General features: G+C 47.2%; 1 protein-coding gene across 1 annotated transcript in view; it reads left to right on the plus strand.

The window, feature by feature from the left end:
* The window catches only part of Gpld1 (glycosylphosphatidylinositol specific phospholipase D1), a 44576-nt gene that overhangs the window by 19232 nt on the left and 7439 nt on the right, over positions 1-17905 (plus strand). The window contains exons 12-21 of the mRNA XM_051169367.1: positions 1344-1409; positions 3731-3854; positions 6672-6811; positions 9986-10172; positions 13994-14104; positions 14568-14642; positions 14765-14921; positions 15864-16005; positions 17394-17499; positions 17578-17671. Of these exons, the coding sequence (XP_051025324.1) occupies positions 1344-1409; positions 3731-3854; positions 6672-6811; positions 9986-10172; positions 13994-14104; positions 14568-14642; positions 14765-14921; positions 15864-16005; positions 17394-17499; positions 17578-17671 (1202 nt within the window). The remainder of the gene's footprint in view (positions 1-1343; positions 1410-3730; positions 3855-6671; positions 6812-9985; positions 10173-13993; positions 14105-14567; positions 14643-14764; positions 14922-15863; positions 16006-17393; positions 17500-17577; positions 17672-17905) is intronic.

The following is a 17905-nucleotide window of genomic DNA, read 5'->3' on the forward strand; positions in this document are numbered from 1 at the left end:
TCTGACTCCCAGCAGAGGAGCAGGAGGACTTAAAGAGAAAATCTTTCCTCAGCTCAGAGCTGCCACGATGGAGAGAGAAAGTGTGTGGAGACACTCAGCAGGAAGGATGGAATTACATCATCTGTAGGGAAATGCCGCTGAACATGACCATATTAGCTAAAATAAGCCAGACTCAGAACATCAAGTTTTCTCTCACAGGCAGAACCTAGAAAGCACAAACACCATGCTCATTAGGAGGAGAAGTAGTGCTTGTGAGAGGGGAGATGGAAGTGGGTAGAGAGAGACAGGATGGTGACTGTGGTTTCAGTACACGATATATAGGAATTAACATGGCATTAAGAAACCACTCACTTTATAATGAACAGATCCTCCAAAAGCGAAGGGATGGGATGTAGCTCAGTTGGTGGAATGGATACAAGTCTGGTCTAAGAGAATCGCTGATGGGGAGATGATGAAAGCTTTCTCTCAGCTCCTCCTCATCCCCTTACCCCCAGTTTCCTTCCCAGAACTGGTTTTCCCCTTGCTGTAAAGCCCTCACTCACACTTCTAGTCTCTTCCGGTGGCCTCCATAAATTCCCTTCAAAGTCCTGTTCCTTCCACAACGTCCCCACCCACTCCCATGAAGTCTCTTATGGAATGAGGACATCCCTTACATTTTCCAAACTCTAATTATTTATGAGAGAGATACCTGTGATCATATGGTTGGGGAGGATGTCTCCTTCTGTCATAGTCCTAGGGGAGGGGAATAGAGTGAAGGAGAGAGGGAGGGGGCAACAGGAAGATACAAATGAGGGGGTAACAATTGGGATGTAATCTGAATAAATTATTTAAATAAAAGAAAAAAGAAAAGAACCATGGAGGAAGAGAGAGAAAGAGAGAGAGAGCGAGAGAGAGAGAGAGAGAGAGAGAGAGAGAGAGAGAGAGAGAGAGAGAAAGAGACCTGATTTCCTATGTAATGATTGAATTTGTAGGGTTTAATAAGGGAATCAAATTGCACTCTGTAGGTCTATTTGGTGTAATTGGCATAACTGGGAAAAGATGCTGTAGTTGGGATCCAGTTTGTATCATATTCTCAGACTCTGGGCATTTCATGTTTGCCTGCAAGCTTGGCAGAGGAGCCAGGAGGGTGGAGGAAGGCTTGGCTAGAAAGACTTAGGCTTTCTATCCAAACGGCCAGGCAACGGAACTCTTTGAGCCTATGAGCGTGGTCTAAATGTGACTCCATGGCCCGATGGATAGCACATTGGACTTTAGTGATAAGAGTGGCTGAAAGTACTGATTCCCTGTCAGATCATGTGTGGAGGGAAGGAAGAACAGCCCTGATGCCTTCCATTGTTTTCCAGTGCCTGCTACCTGCCTGAGAACCCTCTGTTCATCTCCTGTGATGGCCAGAGGAAGCCCACCCCCAGGTAAGTGGGTCCAGAGGAGTGCCTCCCCAAGATGGCTGCCCAGGAGAGGGTGCAGCGTGGGGATTTCAGGCAAACAGGTGTAGGCTCCTGTTCTAGTGGAGCCATTTACAGCCAGGTGGCCTTTAAGCACATTGGCGAGTGTTTTTAAGCCACAAATCTTTCTGATAATGAAGAAAACCTATCTACCATCCTGGAATAGCATCATGCACTACAGATGATAGGGGCAGGCGCAGGGCAGATACATACAGTGAGCTGCTCACTCAATGGTCACTGGTACTCTCATGATTATCACCATTGTTATTGTGATTTATGGACCTTACCTAGATTCCATCCTTAAATAGCATTTTCCTGACTAGGTGGATAGCTGTGTGCTGTGGAAATTTCTGAGGAACAGGCCTCCTTTATATGGGTAGAGGTGGCACCTCCTTCTGGAGCAGGTACCAGTCTCCAATTCATGCTGTTTTCTATAAGAAGGGACAGCATTTGTTATTAATAAATTAAAACAATAACGTAAATAGTAATACCTGGAGCCAGTCATTGAGCCAAGAGCTCAGGGCATGCAGACTGACAGCCGACTGGGCACTGAAGATGTCATTGTAAATATTGCTGAGCATTAGAAAAAGGAGGGACGGCTGCTCCGGGAGTGCACCATGGTGGCCCAATCAGGGCCCAGCGGAGGAGTTTCTTTGCACAATCAATGAGATATTTAAGAGCAAAAAAATAAAAAAATAATGTAGATATTAAAGTGAAGGTGCCGGGTGGTGGTGGTGGATGCCTTTAATCCCAGTGCTTGGGAGGCAGAGGCAGGTGGATATCTGTGAGTTCGAGGCCAGCCTGGTCTGCAAAGCCAGTCCAGGACAGCCAAGGCTACACAGAGAAACCCTGTCTTGAAAAAACAAAACAAAACAAAACAAACAAACAAACAAACAAAAGTGAGGGCTTTCCCTGGAAAGGTCCTAGGGAGATTTAGGGCATTTTGAGAATTAAAAGGTGAAGGGAGGGGTTCCTCCAAGGCTTTGTTGTTTAATTCATTTAAAATAAGCAAGTCTGGTTAATGCTTTAACAACAGCAGCAGCAGCAGCAACATCAAAGCATCTTTAGGCTAAGCTTGCTGTCTGTGGCTATCAGAACCCCTCCTCCTCTGGCACCTCCCCTGGGGCCTGTTCTTCCCTAACCCTTAAGCATTCTGAAGCCTGAATGGCTCTTTCAGGCACCTGTGGTGTAGGCTGCCTAACATGTGTGATTTTTTTTTTTAAAACAGCGTCTCATGTAGTCCAGGCTGGCCTTTAACTCACTGTGTAGCTCAGGCTGGCTCTGAACTCCTAATTTTCCTATCTTTATCCCTGAAATGCTAGGGTCATGGTCACATCAAGTCATGTGCCACTGCACCCAGCTCAAGATCTCTGAACTAGGAAGTTTACTCACTTAATTTTTTTTTTCTGAAGTAGTTTTTTTTTAATTTAATTTTTAAAAAAAATTTATGTGCATCAGTGTGAGGGTGTCAGATCTTGGAGTTACAGACAGTTGTGAGCTGCCACATGGGTGCTGGGAATTGAACCCGGGACCTTTGGAAGAGCAGACAGTGCTCTTAACCACTGAGCCAACTCTCTAGGGCCCCTCACTTAATTTTTTTGAGACGGGATTTCTTTGTGTAGCTTGGCTGTCCTGGAACTCGCTATGTAGACCAGAGTGGACTTGAACTTACAAAGCTCTGCCTGCCTCTGCCACCCAAATGCTGGGATTGAAGGTGTATGCCATCATAGTCTGGCTGGAAATTATATTTTAATTTGATAACTAGTTACAGGATATGTCTTTATGGATGAGTCAGTCTGTCTATATACTGCCATCCTAAGTAGGTAGAGCTTGACCTCTTTAGTAAAAATTTGCAGTACATTTACTTGTGGTATGGTTTTCAAGAAGTACTTTTACTCCTACTGTGAGCTCCAAGACCACAGGAAATCCTACTTTTCTTCTTTTTTCTTCTTCTTCTTCCTTCTCCTTCTTCTTCTTCTTCTTCTTCTTCTTCTTCTTCTTCTTCTTCTTCTTCTTCTTCTTCTTCTTCTTCTTCTTCTTTTCCTGGTGCTGGGTGTTGAATTCAGGGTCCATGCATATGCCAAACACACACTCTGCTATAATCACCGAAACATCAAGTTTTGTAAGGGCGGCCTTCTAAGCCTCAGAAACACACTCACCCAAAAGATTGTATGGAGCAAAGCTGTTTTCTAAAATCATGTTTTCTGTCTCTTCAATTTCTTGATGCTAAAATCCCAGTATCTCAGGCAGCATTAACATGTTTGATTGTTTTATTCCTCTCTTTTCAGCAGTTCAAAAGTGCAGAAAAATGATTTTCACAGGAACCTGGCTGTGCCCATAAGTAAAGACATCAGGAAAAACCTGAACTACACAGAGAGAGGCGTGTTCTACAGCACAGTCTCCTGGGCCCCGGTGAGAACTTCCTATTATCAGTGAAGGAGGGTGGACCACTTCTCGGGACAGCCTGCTTGGAGAGTCCCTGCGTGGTGCCAGGCCATAGAGAGTGTCCTTGGTTTGTAAATACGGTATATTCTAGAGATGCCGTAGACATGAATGTGGGTCAGTGAAAGGGGCTGTGGACATGTAGGCCCGTCCTGGTTTGACCTTAGGCATGTGCTCCCTACACAGTCCCATGCTGACACACACCATTGCATGTGAAATGTAGCCATAGGGTTATTTCTTCCCCTCCCCGCTCCATCCCTCTCCCCCTCGCCCCGCTCCCCCGACAAAAATCGTACTTTACAGTTAAGACTGGCGTCAAACTCTCAGCATTCCTGGTCCTCCTGTCTCAGCCTTCTGAGTGCTGGGATTACAGGCATGTGCCATCATGTCCCCACCACAGGGGGTCATCTTTGAAGTCCCATTACTGTGAGGATGAAAATGGAAGGGGAAGAGCTTTTGTTCTTGGGAAATGTTGGCCTAAGGGGAGCAGCAAGGTCAGCAACAGCTATTACGTGGGGGAGAATGTGATAGAGGCTGCGGCGTGTTGGCGGGAGTATAGTGGAGAGGTCACTTTTCAGTTCAGGGGCCATCGGGGAAGGCATCACAAAGGAGCACTTCACCAGCGGAGAATGCGTTTCTGGCGGTGCAGTGCGCTGGGGGAAGTTTCAGAAGTCTGGAAATTCAAGCAGTTTCATTTGCCGGGAACCCAGGACAGGGTTCCAAGACTTAGAGATAGGTTGGCACTGGGTTGTGGTTGTTCTCCTCACCAGAAGGGTTTAGACCACAATGTGAAAGCTATACACTATGAGCCGGGCCAGGGCGGGGCCAGGACCAGCTTCCCGAGGTCAACCTGCACAGTCACATGGGATGGTCCCTCACTACTCTTAATCAAAGAGCTCATGCTTGGCTTCCTACTCTGCCATCGTGGCCTTAAAGTTCATGCTAGTAGGCAAACAAACGCCTCTGAATGTGGACTCCACGGTCATGTAATTGGTCCGCGAGCTTGGGAACTCTCGCCAAAGTACAAAGTGCACCTTTACCTAGATGTATTTGTAGTTGTCTCTGTAGGGGGAGATGTCTAAGCTGGGGTAAATACCTAGGAAAAGCCCCTCAAGGGAAGAAGGTTTGTTTTGGTTCACTTTTTGAGGGGACAGAAGCTCATCGCAGTGAGGGAATGTGGCAACCTATGGCTATGGCAGTGGGAGGGCGGTGGTGGGAGGTGGCAGTTGTTGCTTACATCTTAACAGGCTGAAAGGGAAGCTGAGGGTAACGATGCTGCTTCTCAGCTCACTCCCTCCTTTTTATTCAGTCTGGGTCCTCAGTGGGTAGGACGGTGCTGCCCCCATTCAGAATAGGTCTTCCTTCTCCACTTAAATGTCCCTGGAAATGGTCTCATGGACATGCCGGAGGTGTATCTCCTAGGTGATTCTAGAACAGTGAAGACTAACATCACAGAGACTCGGTATTCCCAGGGTCTGTCATGAGGGTTGATACCTTACAACAGACGATGATGCAGTGGTTTCTGCAAGAATGCGCAAGCCAGGCTGCCGGGCATGAGACTAAGTGGTTTGCATGCAGCCTGCTGGCAAGACAATAGTAGGAAGACAGGAGGCATGTTGCTTGCCTGCAGGCCCTTACACCACCAGTGCTTGCCCTGAGCCTGGGCTGGCTGGCCTGCCTCCATGTTCTCAGATGGAGCTGCTTTGCTGCACTCTGCTGGAGCCTGTGAAGTCTTCTTTGGTTTTATGTCACCTTGTGGTGAATTTAGTGGTGACTTTGGTGCTCCCTTAACTTGGATGGATTAAGGGTTTATTCCGCTTGCTAAGGATCACCCTGGTTTGTATTTGTGCCTTTGTAGTCAGCACTTTAAGACAATTAGGTAGTTCTATGTGGTGCCCCCGGTGGTGATCCCACCACTTGGGATGCTGAGGCAGGAGGATTACTGTGAGTTGAGACCTGCCTTCGCTATAGAATGAGATGCTGTCTCTAGACAAACAAACAAACAAAAAACTAAATAAATGAAAAAGGGGAAGTTGAGAATTCCAAGCTTGGCGGCCAGTTGTCCCCAGGTTCCCTGCCACAGGCTTCCAGCTCTCTTAAGGTCCTTTCCTGTCCCTCTGGTACCTTGAGGGTCAAAGCAAATAGCATCTCACTATGGGTGTGGCTTAAAGCAGTGGTTCTCAACCTTCCTAATGCTGTGACCCTTTAATACAGTTCCTCTTGTTGTAGTGAGCCCAAAGGTAAAACTATTTTTGTTGCTCCTTCATAACTGTAATTTTGCTACTGTTATGAATCATAGTGCAAATACTTTTGGAGATAGAGGTTTGCCAAAGGGATTGCAGCCAACAGGCTTAGAGGGCGAGGATTTTTGGAATCCAGCTATTGTTTCAATTCATTTGTTTGAGGAAAAGGAACCATCAATTTACAAATGTAATTCTGGTTCTAGGTTAAACAGGCTTGTCTTTCCTAAAATTTGGTCTGTAGAAATTCTTTTGTTGGCCAGGCATGCCTTTATCTTGGGAAGCAGAGTCAGGAAGCTCCTCATGAGTTCAAGGCCAGCATGGTCTACACAGTGAATTCTAGGCCAAAAGAGCCTGTCAGTGAGATCATGTCTAAAAGGAAAACATCTTTTACTGGGCTTGAGTCTTCAAATCAATGCAGACCTCTGGCTTTGAGGAGCTCCTAGCTGACTCGTCCTCTGTAGGCCACCCTCTCAGTTTTATTTGTCGGCCCTTGTGACTCATTTTATTCCCCCAGAGTGTCACCCAACACAACCTTTCATTTCAGGAATCCATAGCCTTTGTGTACCAGACTCTGGAAAGGAACCTGAGGACCATGTTTATGGGCAGCTCCCAGACTTCTTTGAAGCATGTCTCCAGCCCCTCTGCCTCCTACTTCCTGTCTGTCCCCTATGCCAGGCTTGGCTGGTAAGCATGGGCTTGTTAGATTGGGAATGCTGTATCCCATGCAGACCTTCTGCAGCTTTCGGTTGCCGCCATTTGTGTTAGCCAGTCACACGGGTCTGTAAACCTTACTGTCTCTGTATTTTAGAAGAAATCAGGACACAGAAAAAATGGATTTATTCCAAGTTTGGGAGAACTGGGGACAGAAAGAAATCCAATTTCCTCCCTACTGAGCAGTTGGCTATCTTACTGTTACAGAAGGCTGGGGGACAAGGCTGGACCATTAGTCAGTTGAGCTATAAAGCATGGGGACAAGGCTGGACCATTAGTCAGTTGAACTATAAAGCATGGTTCTGATCCTCTCCTTAGGAAAGTGGACCTGGGCCTCAAGTTGCCTCCATTTTGTTAGAGACTTTGTGTGCAAGTCTAGACTTAGGAAAAATGGGGTCTGTCTTGCCTTGTTTTCCACTGCTGTGATAAAACACCATGATTAAAAGCAATGTGGGGAGGAAAGCGTGTGCCTGGATTACATGGCCAGATCATAGTCCATCATCCAGGGAAACTCTGGCATATGCAGGCAGAGCACTGTATACATAATAAAAAAATCTTTTAAAAAAGGAAGAGATAAAGAAAATGCCTCCTAGACAATCTGATGAAGGCATTCTTCTCAACTGAAGTTCTCTCTTTCTAGATGAACCCTGGCTGTGTCAGGTTGACAAAAAACTAAGCAGCACAGGGTCTTTAAAATGTTTTTAAGATTTAGGAAAAAAGTCTGTATTTGTGTGTTTGTCTGAATGTATGTTAGTGTCCTGTGTGTGTGTGATTAGTTCTCCTGAGGCCCAGAAGAGGACATCATATTTCCTGGAGCGTTAGTTACAGTTATGAGCTATCAAGTGGGTACCCAGTGCAAGTACTCTTAACTACTGAGACATCTCTTCAGTCCCCCAACATAGGTTTGTAAATACCCCCAGTTTTGAAAGAGAAAAGAATTGTATTTGGTGTAGTAAAATATAAAGTCCCTGACAGTCCCAGGCTTGCAGAGCTCTTTGTCCCGAGTCCCACTCATTCCATGGTGTTATTTCTTTGGAAGTAACTCATTTTTGAGTGCCTGTTAAACACACCAATACTAGAAGTAAAAAGGGGTGAGCTGCATAGGCAAAGGGAGAGGCATAGGGTGGCTTCTCCAGAGTGCCTCTTCTTTGACGGGGCTCCAGCAGAGGACCCTGGCTGTGATAGAACCCATTTTTTTTCTCTATAATATAGACACTCAGAAAGGCAAAGGCTACAATGTCCCTGAGTTTGAGGGCAACTTGGTTTACATAGTGAGTTCCAGGACACCCAGGGATACATAGAGATATCCTGTCTCAAAACAAACAAACGAAGATATCAACCCAAATCAAACAAAAAAGAACCTCATTTTCTAATTAAGTCATCATCAGAAAGTCACTAATTTAATGTACAAGCTATATAAGATTCAATAGCTCTTGATAGTTAGCCAAATATATTTAAGCACCAGGATCTTTCTTTTTGCTAAGTACTTACAACAACCAAGTGCCATTTTGTAAAAACAGCATCTTTTTGTAGAAACAATATCTTTAAGGCCCCAGTGTCCTTGGGGACTTATTATCATGGCTTTCCTGCCATAGTATCATGACACTCTAAGACTGCAAGCAGAGAGCTATGATGACATGAATACTATTGCTTCTCCTGGTGAAAGCCTGGTACTCAGTGGTCTCTTTATAGAGAGAGTTGGGGATTCTTTTGATTTTGAACCTAGCCAGGTGATGAAAGTGACTGTTCTGGATGATTTGGAAACACTGGCTATGTCTTCTTAGAATGTTTTCTGATGGCCCTTTATTTGGAGGATACTGTTATATACAGCAAGCACGGGGGGGGGGGGGGCGTGAGGTGCCTCTGCTGTCATTTATGTGTTCTTTCTAGCCACCTTCCTGGAAGAGCTAACGGTGGGAATGGCAGCCAGAGGAAGCAGGGCCTTACCTGCTGACTAGTCTTGGCCTCGGGGGCTCTGCTCTGGCCTTTGCCCTGTAGGCATTGGAGAAAATGTGTTGTCCTCTCCCTATGCCTTGTTCTTTCCATGAGCTAGAATAAGCATAACTTTCATTCTTTTCAGTCCTGGGATGACATGTGAACCCTTGACTGTCATCTCTGTTATCAGTCAGTCACAAGTCCCCCTTAGGAGTATTTACTTGATACAAAAACAGTTCTCATCTCAAATATAGGGTGTATTCTGGAGCTAACTATGAGTGACCATGATCCAATGTATTAATAATTTCATGAAGTTTTTATAGTGATATAACAAAGAGAATTATAAATCAAGACACTTTAAAAAATATGTTAGTGGGGCCTAGGCATGGCAGCACACTGCTTATATCAGCACTTCAGAGGCAGAGGCAGGAGGATCCCTACAAGTTCAGGACCAGCCTGGTCTACATAGTCAGTTCCAGGTTAGCTGAGTCTACATAGCGAGACCCTGTCTCAAAACAAACAAACAAACAAACAAACAAGATATATTGGTGAGAACACCAAGCAGACTGGTTAGAGTAATGTGACTGCTACAGGCCTCAGATGGCATCCATAACTCTCTTAGTTTTAGGGTTGGCTATATCTGGGGGTCTGGTGATGCATTCCCCAAAAATTTCTCTGATCATCTCAAGGATTTGAGGTTGGACACAGGTAGGCAGTGAATGGCTACTGAGATGCCAAAGACAGTCCAAGATAAGTTGGCCCTGGATTTGCAGCATTCCAACTCTCCACAGCCAGGAACTTCCAGTCAACCTTATAGAATCTTTAATACAGGCGTGGCCTTTTCCCACCTTAGAAATATCAGTTCACACACTAAGCATGTTAGCCACCTAATTTAATGCCATAAGAACTGGGTTGTGTCAGCAGGGTAGAAACAGACTATGTATTTGATTAGGAAACAATGAGCCAAACAGGCCAACCCTGGGTCTCAGTGGCTGCTTGTAGGACACATAGCTCTATGAGGCAGCTCTTTTCCTCTTATGGTTCTGTGTTCCAGAAAGGCCCAGATGCCTCTAGGTGTCCATTTTTGTTTTGTATCCCCTGGGTGTAGAGTGACTGCTGCAAGTGATACAGTCCCCGACCCCCCAAGAGAATGTTCCCAGAAGTCGCGCAGAATGGTAGCGTCAGCAGCCCTCAGTCCTCTTCCTCTCTCAGGGTTATGGCCTCAGCCGACCTCAACCAGGATGGGCACGGTGACCTCGTGGTGGGTGCACCAGGCTACAGCCACCCTGGCCGCTTCCAGATTGGGCGGGTGTACATCATCTACGGCAACGACCTGGGCCTGCCCCCCATCGACCTGGACCTAGACAAGGAGGCCCACGGCATCCTGGAGGGCTTCCAGGTGAGACCCCCGTCACATCTTTCCCCTCTCAGGGGTGAGTAAGCCACTACTGACATCCTAGAATGTGTTCACTGATTTTGCTTTGCTAGTCCTGGGGATTAAATCCAAGGCTTCATGCATGCCGGGCAAGCACTTTACCACTGAGCCTGCCTAACCCTCACTCTGGCTCCTAGACAAATGCTCTTATGCTGAGCCCTGACCCCAGCTCTTCAATGGGGGTGTTAGGCTAACACCCTATCACAGGGTACCTCCCACACCTGGAGGGTTATGGGTCAGCACTGAGCCATGATCGCAGCCCTTCTCATGTGGAGTCTAGTGCTCTACCACTGAGCCACACTTAGTCCTCTCACTGATGGAGTCTGAACAGGTGTTATATCACTGAGCACCCCCTCAACCTATTGCTGGAAGATTCTAGACCAACATCCTACCCCTTAGTCACACTCTCAGCCCTGCACTGGGGGATTCTAGGCAGGTGCTCTGTCACTGAGCCATGCTCCCAGCCCCTTTATGGGAGGGGTTCTAGGGTAGAACTCTACGGCTAAGCCACTGCCCCCAGGCTTACATGACACATTTTGAGGCAAGTTCTTCACCTGAGTCACTAGTGAGAATAATTATAGTAGCAAACAGTTGGCAGCCTTACACACATGGCAGTGCCTTTCATTGTTAGCGTCACCTTCGTTTCATTGATCTCAATTTGTTACTATCTGTGAGTATGAAATGCAGTGCCTTCGCAAAACATACAAGTTATTTACAATGGCTTCAAGTGGACATTTGGGATTTGATTTCTTTTCTATTTTGAGAGACAGGGTCTCACACTTTAGCCCAGGCTGCCCTAGAATTCACTATGTAGCGCAGGCAGGCCTTGAATTCCTTAGTGCCTGTTCTTCCAAGCCCTGGGGTTACAGTGTGAAGAGCTGCAGTTTCTTGACGTTGCGGTGTAGTGGTGAAGGTAGAGTGTCCATATACTCTTCACCATTTCCCCTGTGCTACCATCTTCTATAATTATGGGATGTTTGTCAAAGTAAAAGCTGCCACGGGCCTACCCCCGAGCTCTATCCGGGCTTTGATTAGATCATGTTGCTTTGCTTCGCATAGTTGTTTATCACCAGGGAAACCCAACAGTCACTATTTATCACTGAATCAGTCTGTTTATTCCTCTTGGAACACTTAGGGCCCTGGAGGGCTTTGGCAGACACAGAAGCCATCAGCCATTTTAGTAGCAAGGAGAGACATCAGAGCTTCACTGCTAGTCATGAGAGAGGCTTTGGTGACATTGGCCTGGCCCTGAATCACTGAGTGTCAAGTGCCCTGGGATTAGGAACCTAGATTTTGGGGCGGGGGTTGATGGTGGCTGTCTGACTGCACAAGCCACCGTAGGCTCGATTTTCCTAACAAATATATTTTATTACAAACTTAGTAACTGAGAGTACCTCATTTATAACTCGACTAACTCAAACAATAGAAAAAGGAGATTAAAGAATACAATAATGAAACCGTAAGGATATCAGTTCCAAGGAATGATTCTCCTGGCGTAATCAGCAGGATTTCTTCTGCTGGAACCTGGAGCAACCAGAACCTGGAACCTCAGCCAGAGCCCAGAGCCCCGAAGCCTTCCCTCAAGTGGTTCTCTCTAGGGGAGTCTCGAAGTGAAGCAGTGAACAGCCAAAACTATCCCAAGTCTCCAAAGGCTCCGCCTCCTGTTTTTGGCTCACATTTATATCTCCTCTCAGAATTTGTTCAAGGATGTTTTTCAGCTGGTTAATAACCAATCTCCCCCACATGGTGGTTCGACTTCTGAGGGGATAAACATTATCTGCTCTCTCACAAGCCTTTTTCTCATCCCTACTTGTGATCTAAACAAAAAACATGTTTATCTCTCCTTCAAGCCACTTCTTCATTGCTTACTTATGAATGCTGTGGAGAGAAACGACACCATACCTGTCTGTAAAGACAAGAGGTTATGATGTAGCTTAGGCTCTAAGAAAAGCAGTCCTGGCCCTCCCCACATGTACGTGCTATTTACAATGGCTTCATGGGGACATTTGGAATTTGATTTATTTTCCAGTTTAAGAGACAGGCTCTCATAATGTAGCCCAGGCTGCCCTGGAACTCACTATGTACCCCTGGCTCTCCCATGTGGAAGTGAGTTGCCTTCCCAGTATATGAGTTCACACTGTAAAGGCTGTTCTGGAGTCTTCTGACACATGAAACATTTCCAAAACAATTAAAGCTGTCCCCATCTCTTCTTATTACTGCACAGTCACTGCTGTTAGACTGGTAGGTAAAGCCTAAAATTCTAGGCAGTGGCTTCCTGCACAACAAACTCATTCAAAGTCCACACGGGGGAGGCAGCAAGGGCCTCCACAATGTGCTCCTCCTCTGTGACCTTTGGCAGTTTGGAAGATGGCCAGAAGCAGGCATGGATGGACTAGACTTTGGTCCATGGCTTCATGGGGACATTTGGAATTTGATTTATTTTCCAGTCCCCATGTCATCATGAGCAGAGCACTCCATGTGCCTGGCTACCACGGAGAGGGTTAGGTTCGCTGCTGCAATGCTGCGGGAGCTCTGCTGTGAATGAGTGGCTGAGTCAACAGGGCCAGGCAGCACAGCTGCTGGAGCTGACACGGCCCATCTGCAGAGGGCAAGGCTCAGCTCTCACTGCTCCCCACCCTGCCCTAACATACATTCAACCCTGGGGGAGTCCTCTGCTCGTTGTCATGTTTCTGGATCATTTCAAAAGGCCAGATGCCACGATACCATTGCACACACCGTAGGAATTAGCTAATAGATACTATACAGGGCACTGGGCCATATGTGATGTGGCAAAATCACCATTACCAGACAGTTCCCTGCGGTGTACACTGTGGGAAGCATGGAGAAGCCGATGAGCTGGGTTTAGGCTGGTTTTGGACAGGAGGATGAAAAATACACATAGAGAAAAAATCTACATTGGGAACATATTGTGTTGGAATAGAACCGACTTCCCCCTATGAATAGGATGTGTCGCTCATAACAACAGCACCTAACTTACTCCATGTAAGACAGGCTTTTCTGCCATGATGGGCAGGCTCCACAGCTGTGCTCTGTGGTGCGAGTCATTGAAAATGGGTGTTCACATATGTGAAATGGGGCCATTGCAGCTGGGAGACTAGTTTTGTATTGATTTATTTAAACTGAAATATAGTAGCCATCTTGGGCTGGCGGCAGCCATGGCAGTGTGGCTCTGTCACCCGTGTCACGAGTGTTCATCAGAAGTCAGCTGCTGTTGCTGGTACTCTGTGATTGCGACTTAGCTACTTTCAGCTGGACCTGGGGTTGTAGGCCTGCCATTCTAGTTTACTCAGGAAGCTGAGACAGAAGAGAGTGTCACAAGTTTAAAGCCTGCCTAAGTTACAAAGTGAGTTCAAGGCCAGCTTGGGCAATTTAGGAAGACCCTGTCTCAATGAACAAAACCAAATAAAACAAAAAGGCTATAGTTTAATGGTATTGTACTTGCCTAGCATGTGTGAGACATTCAGTTCAGCCCCAAACACTACCACACACACACACACACACACACACACACACACACACACACACACACGATACTGTAGTGTGGATTAAAGTACACACGACCATTTCTATGAATCTAGAGATACCAAGAACTGACTGCTTTCTTGTACTTCTTAAGATAGACAGTCTTGCTGGGACCCAGATGTGCTACAGAGCACTGAGGTTCTGGGCCTTGGCCTATGGGTAGTAGGTGGGGGACCCAGGCTCTGCATGGTGGGGGTCTGAAGGCTATGCTTAGGCCAGAGAAGTAACCTGCGCTTCCTCAGCCTTCAGGTCGCTTTGGCTCAGCTTTGGCCGTGCTGGACTTCAACAAGGATGGGCTGCCAGACCTGGCTGTGGGTGCTCCCTCCGTGGGCTCAGGGCAGCTCACCTACAATGTAAGGCTGGGGGGAGGATGGAGGTGGGAGGGGCCAGGGCTGGGAGCAGTGTGCCTAGCAGGGAGGTGACAGGAACTGAATGGGGGCATGTGACTACAGATTGGGAGACAGGGATAAAAATGGCCTCCCCCCTTTCTTTCTGTTTTGGGGGCTCTCTTAAATCTCATGGGAGTGAAGGTTTAAAAGAAACATAGCTAGGCATGGTGATGATACATGCCAGTCATCCCTGCCAGGAGGCTGAAGCAGGGGGATTACCATGAGTTCAAGGCCAGCCTGGCCTACACAGTGCCAGGTCAGCATGGAATAAATGCACAGCAAAACCTTGTGTTAAACAATGATAAGCTCCAGTTTCCAGACTGTGCTTCTGAGAATAGTGAGGCCTCTCTGTTTTGCTGTTGTTTAGGATTTGTTGTTGTCAGTACCATGAAAGCATTATGGTTTGTTGCTGTTTGTGCTTACCTAGGGCTCAGTGTATGTCTACTACGGTTCCCAGGAAGGGAGGCTGTCTTCTTTTCCTAACATTACCATCTCCTGCAAGGTATGCTACCGCCTTCTGTCAGGGCCTTACTCAGCTGCTGCCCTACGGCCTCTGGGGATGATGATGGATGATGCGGCTGCCTCTAGGGATGACAGGTCGTGCTTTCCTATTTCCCTCCTAAGGACACCTACTGTAACTTGGGCTGGACCCTCCTGGCAGCGGATGCAGATGGAGATGGCCACCCGGATCTGGTGATAGGCTCACCTTTTGCCCCAGGTGGAGGGAGGCAGAGAGGGATTGTGGCTGCCTTCTATTCACACCCCGGACAGAATGACAAAGGTAGAAGCTGGTGTGGAGAGGGGCAGGGGTCATGGCTTGACTGTGGCTGCCATGGCATCTCTTGCATGTGTCCTTTTCCTGAATGTGCTATAATGCCCCTTGCTGATAGAGGCACTGGCAAAAGGTGGGGACAGAAATGCCAATGAGGACAGGTGAGGAGGCACGGTGGGTATGTGGCTTACCGCTAGGCCTCACAACCTGACTTCAATCCCCAAAATCCATAGGTAGCGGGAGAGAGCAGACTCCCAAGGAAATGTTCTTTGACCTCTACATGCATGTCATGGCATGTGGGTACTTTAACACACCCCGCCCCACCCCCACATACTCCATAAATAAATGTTTAATAAATAATAATCTCTGCATATACAAAAGGCTACCTGGTTTCTTGATCCAGATACAAAAGGGGACAAGAGGTTATTCTTAGAGCTTCAAAGAGTAACAGAGAAACGCTGTAAACCCTGAGGACCAAAGCCACCCCAGTTGCTCCAAGTGCCCTGAGAGGGGCTTTTCCAGATAGCATCCTTCCTCTTTGGAAATGAGCTCCAGAAACACACTTCTTGTCTCAAGTGTGGCATCTACTTCTAATGCTGGGCTCTTGGGATCCGTATATGGCAAACAGGTTCTGGCAAAATCTCACAAGGGACCTGGTTCTCATACATTCATAAACAGGACCAGCCCTCCTCTTCCAGGTCCTCCCTCATAAAGGGAATAGGTATCACTCACTCATTCATGTAGGGGTCTGTTTTTAATATGTATAACTACATATAGGCAAGGATGACCCTGAACTAATCCTTCTGCCTCCACATGCTAAGTTCTGAGATTACAGATGTGCACAGCATGCCTGTAACACGCCTTTGCTTGTTTCTTTCGTGTTCATGTACTGGGCCTGGGTTTCACTGATCGATGATTGACTGGGTGGTTGACGGAAAATGTTTTCTTCAGAAACACTCACTGTGGAGGAAGCTGATTGGAAGGTGAGCGGCGAGGAGGACTTCTCTTGGTTTGGATACTCCCTTCACGGGGTCACAGTGACAAAAAGAACCCTGCTGCTGGTCGGGGCCCCCACCTGGCAGAACGCCAGCAGGTCAGTGTGGACAGTGGGATCTGGGGAGGGGGAAGACAACCCGCATAGGTGCAGTGCCAGCTGTGTGGGGGTCTCAGTAAGTGTGGGAGTGCAAAGGAAGGGGCGAACAGCTGTTGCCCACAGAAGAAGCATCCTCAGCCCTGGAGGGAAGTCACGGACTTTTCATCTTAGAAGCTACAGCTGGTCAGTGCACTGGCTTGCGAGAATCAGCACACCAAACGCCTCACCTGAGGTGATTAAACACAGAGATATTTCATCTTACTGTTCTGGAAGGTAGAGGTCCCAGATCAAAGTGTGTCCAGGGTTCTGCCTATTCAGCTTATAGACAGTCATCACTGCAAGACACAGCTCTCTTCTGAGGAAATAAGAAACAGCTTCTTCTTTTGAAAAGGCTTTGTACACAAGGGCCCTCAGAGGCCAGAAAAGGGATCCCCTGGAACTGGAGTTACGGCCAGTTGTGAGCCACTATGTGGGGGCTGGGAATCAAACCCCAGTCCTCTGGAGGAGCCATCAGTGCTCTTAACAGCTCAGCTATCTCACTAGCACCAGAAACAGTTTATTCTTGAGCCAAAAGTGAATGACTGGGACGTTGGAACACAGATTCAGGTTGTACAAATAACATGTTTTAATGCAGAAATGGTTTCATGTTATTATTTTAGTTACACAACAAAAGAATGTAAGAAGCCAAAGTGCTTTCCCCAAGATGCATTGGTGGAAACAACAGTTAGGTGGGTTACAGGAACTTAAGATATCTCCACCTATTCAGAGGCTCTCTGATGACACCCTTAGCCACAGGGTCAGTGGGGGACAGCTGTCTATGGCTTCCAAAGGGTTTTGACTGAGAGTCACTGAGATGCTAGGTCAGACACAGAGATGGCCAGGGAGTGGAAGATATTAAGAGAATTAAAGAAAGCCCAAGGCCACTCGACTCGGTCTGCATCACTACAACAGTCAGGGGTACCAAATGGGGTGTATTCCCTGACATCTGCCCTGGGAACGTCACACACCCCGGTCTGTGTACAGATCTGTTCTTTTAAGGACTAAGCCATATTTGATTATGGCTTTCTCCAGTGTTCCCCTTCTCGCTTGGTGACCCCTTTAAAGACACTGTCATACAGTCTGATTCTGAAGCCTGGCAGGCAGGACTTCCTCCTAGGGACACCAGCACTGGGTGCAATTCAACCACTGGTCGTAGGCATCCCTCCTCTTGCTGTGTTGGGGAAGCAGAAGGGATGATGCGAAGAATGGGAGCCTCCATGTCAGGGAGATTAACTTCATAGGAGCCAATGCCTGCAGTTCAGGAGTGCAGGAGAGAGCTCAAGGGTCTGCATGGCGCTGTGAGGCTCGGCTCCTCTCCTGGACATTGGTCGCCATTGTGTTCTTCCCAGGATGGCACGCTCAAGCCACAAGAACCACGAGAAAAGCAGTCTGGGAAGGGTGTATGGCTACCATCCCCCAAACTGCCATACTGCGTTCACTATCTCAGGAGATAAGGTACTTGCCGCAGCCTCCCTCTCCAAGACCCGCTGAGGTGAACTTGGTTGACTGGTAATGATCAATTGTTCTTTGCAGGCGATGGGAAAGCTGGGCACCTCCCTGTCAAGTGGCAATGTGAGGGTGAATGGGACCCTAACGCAAGTGCTGCTGGTTGGCGCCCCTACTCATGGTAGGTCACCCACATTCCATGAGGTTTTTTGGCCATATTGTCTTGACAGAAAGTCATAGGAATGTGCCAGGAACAAGTGGACTTACATATTTCCTGTTTAAAAATTCATGAATAGCATGCTGTACCCCTCTGAGTAGCTACTCAACCTCTCTGAACTTTTATGCCATCATCTACAAAATATCTATATTATTTATTTCAAAAGTTATGGCATGAACGTGTCTGAAGCCCCCACAC

The sequence above is a fragment of the Acomys russatus genome, chromosome 3, assembly GCF_903995435.1.
Source record: "Acomys russatus chromosome 3, mAcoRus1.1, whole genome shotgun sequence".
Lineage (NCBI taxonomy): Eukaryota > Metazoa > Chordata > Mammalia > Rodentia > Muridae > Acomys > Acomys russatus.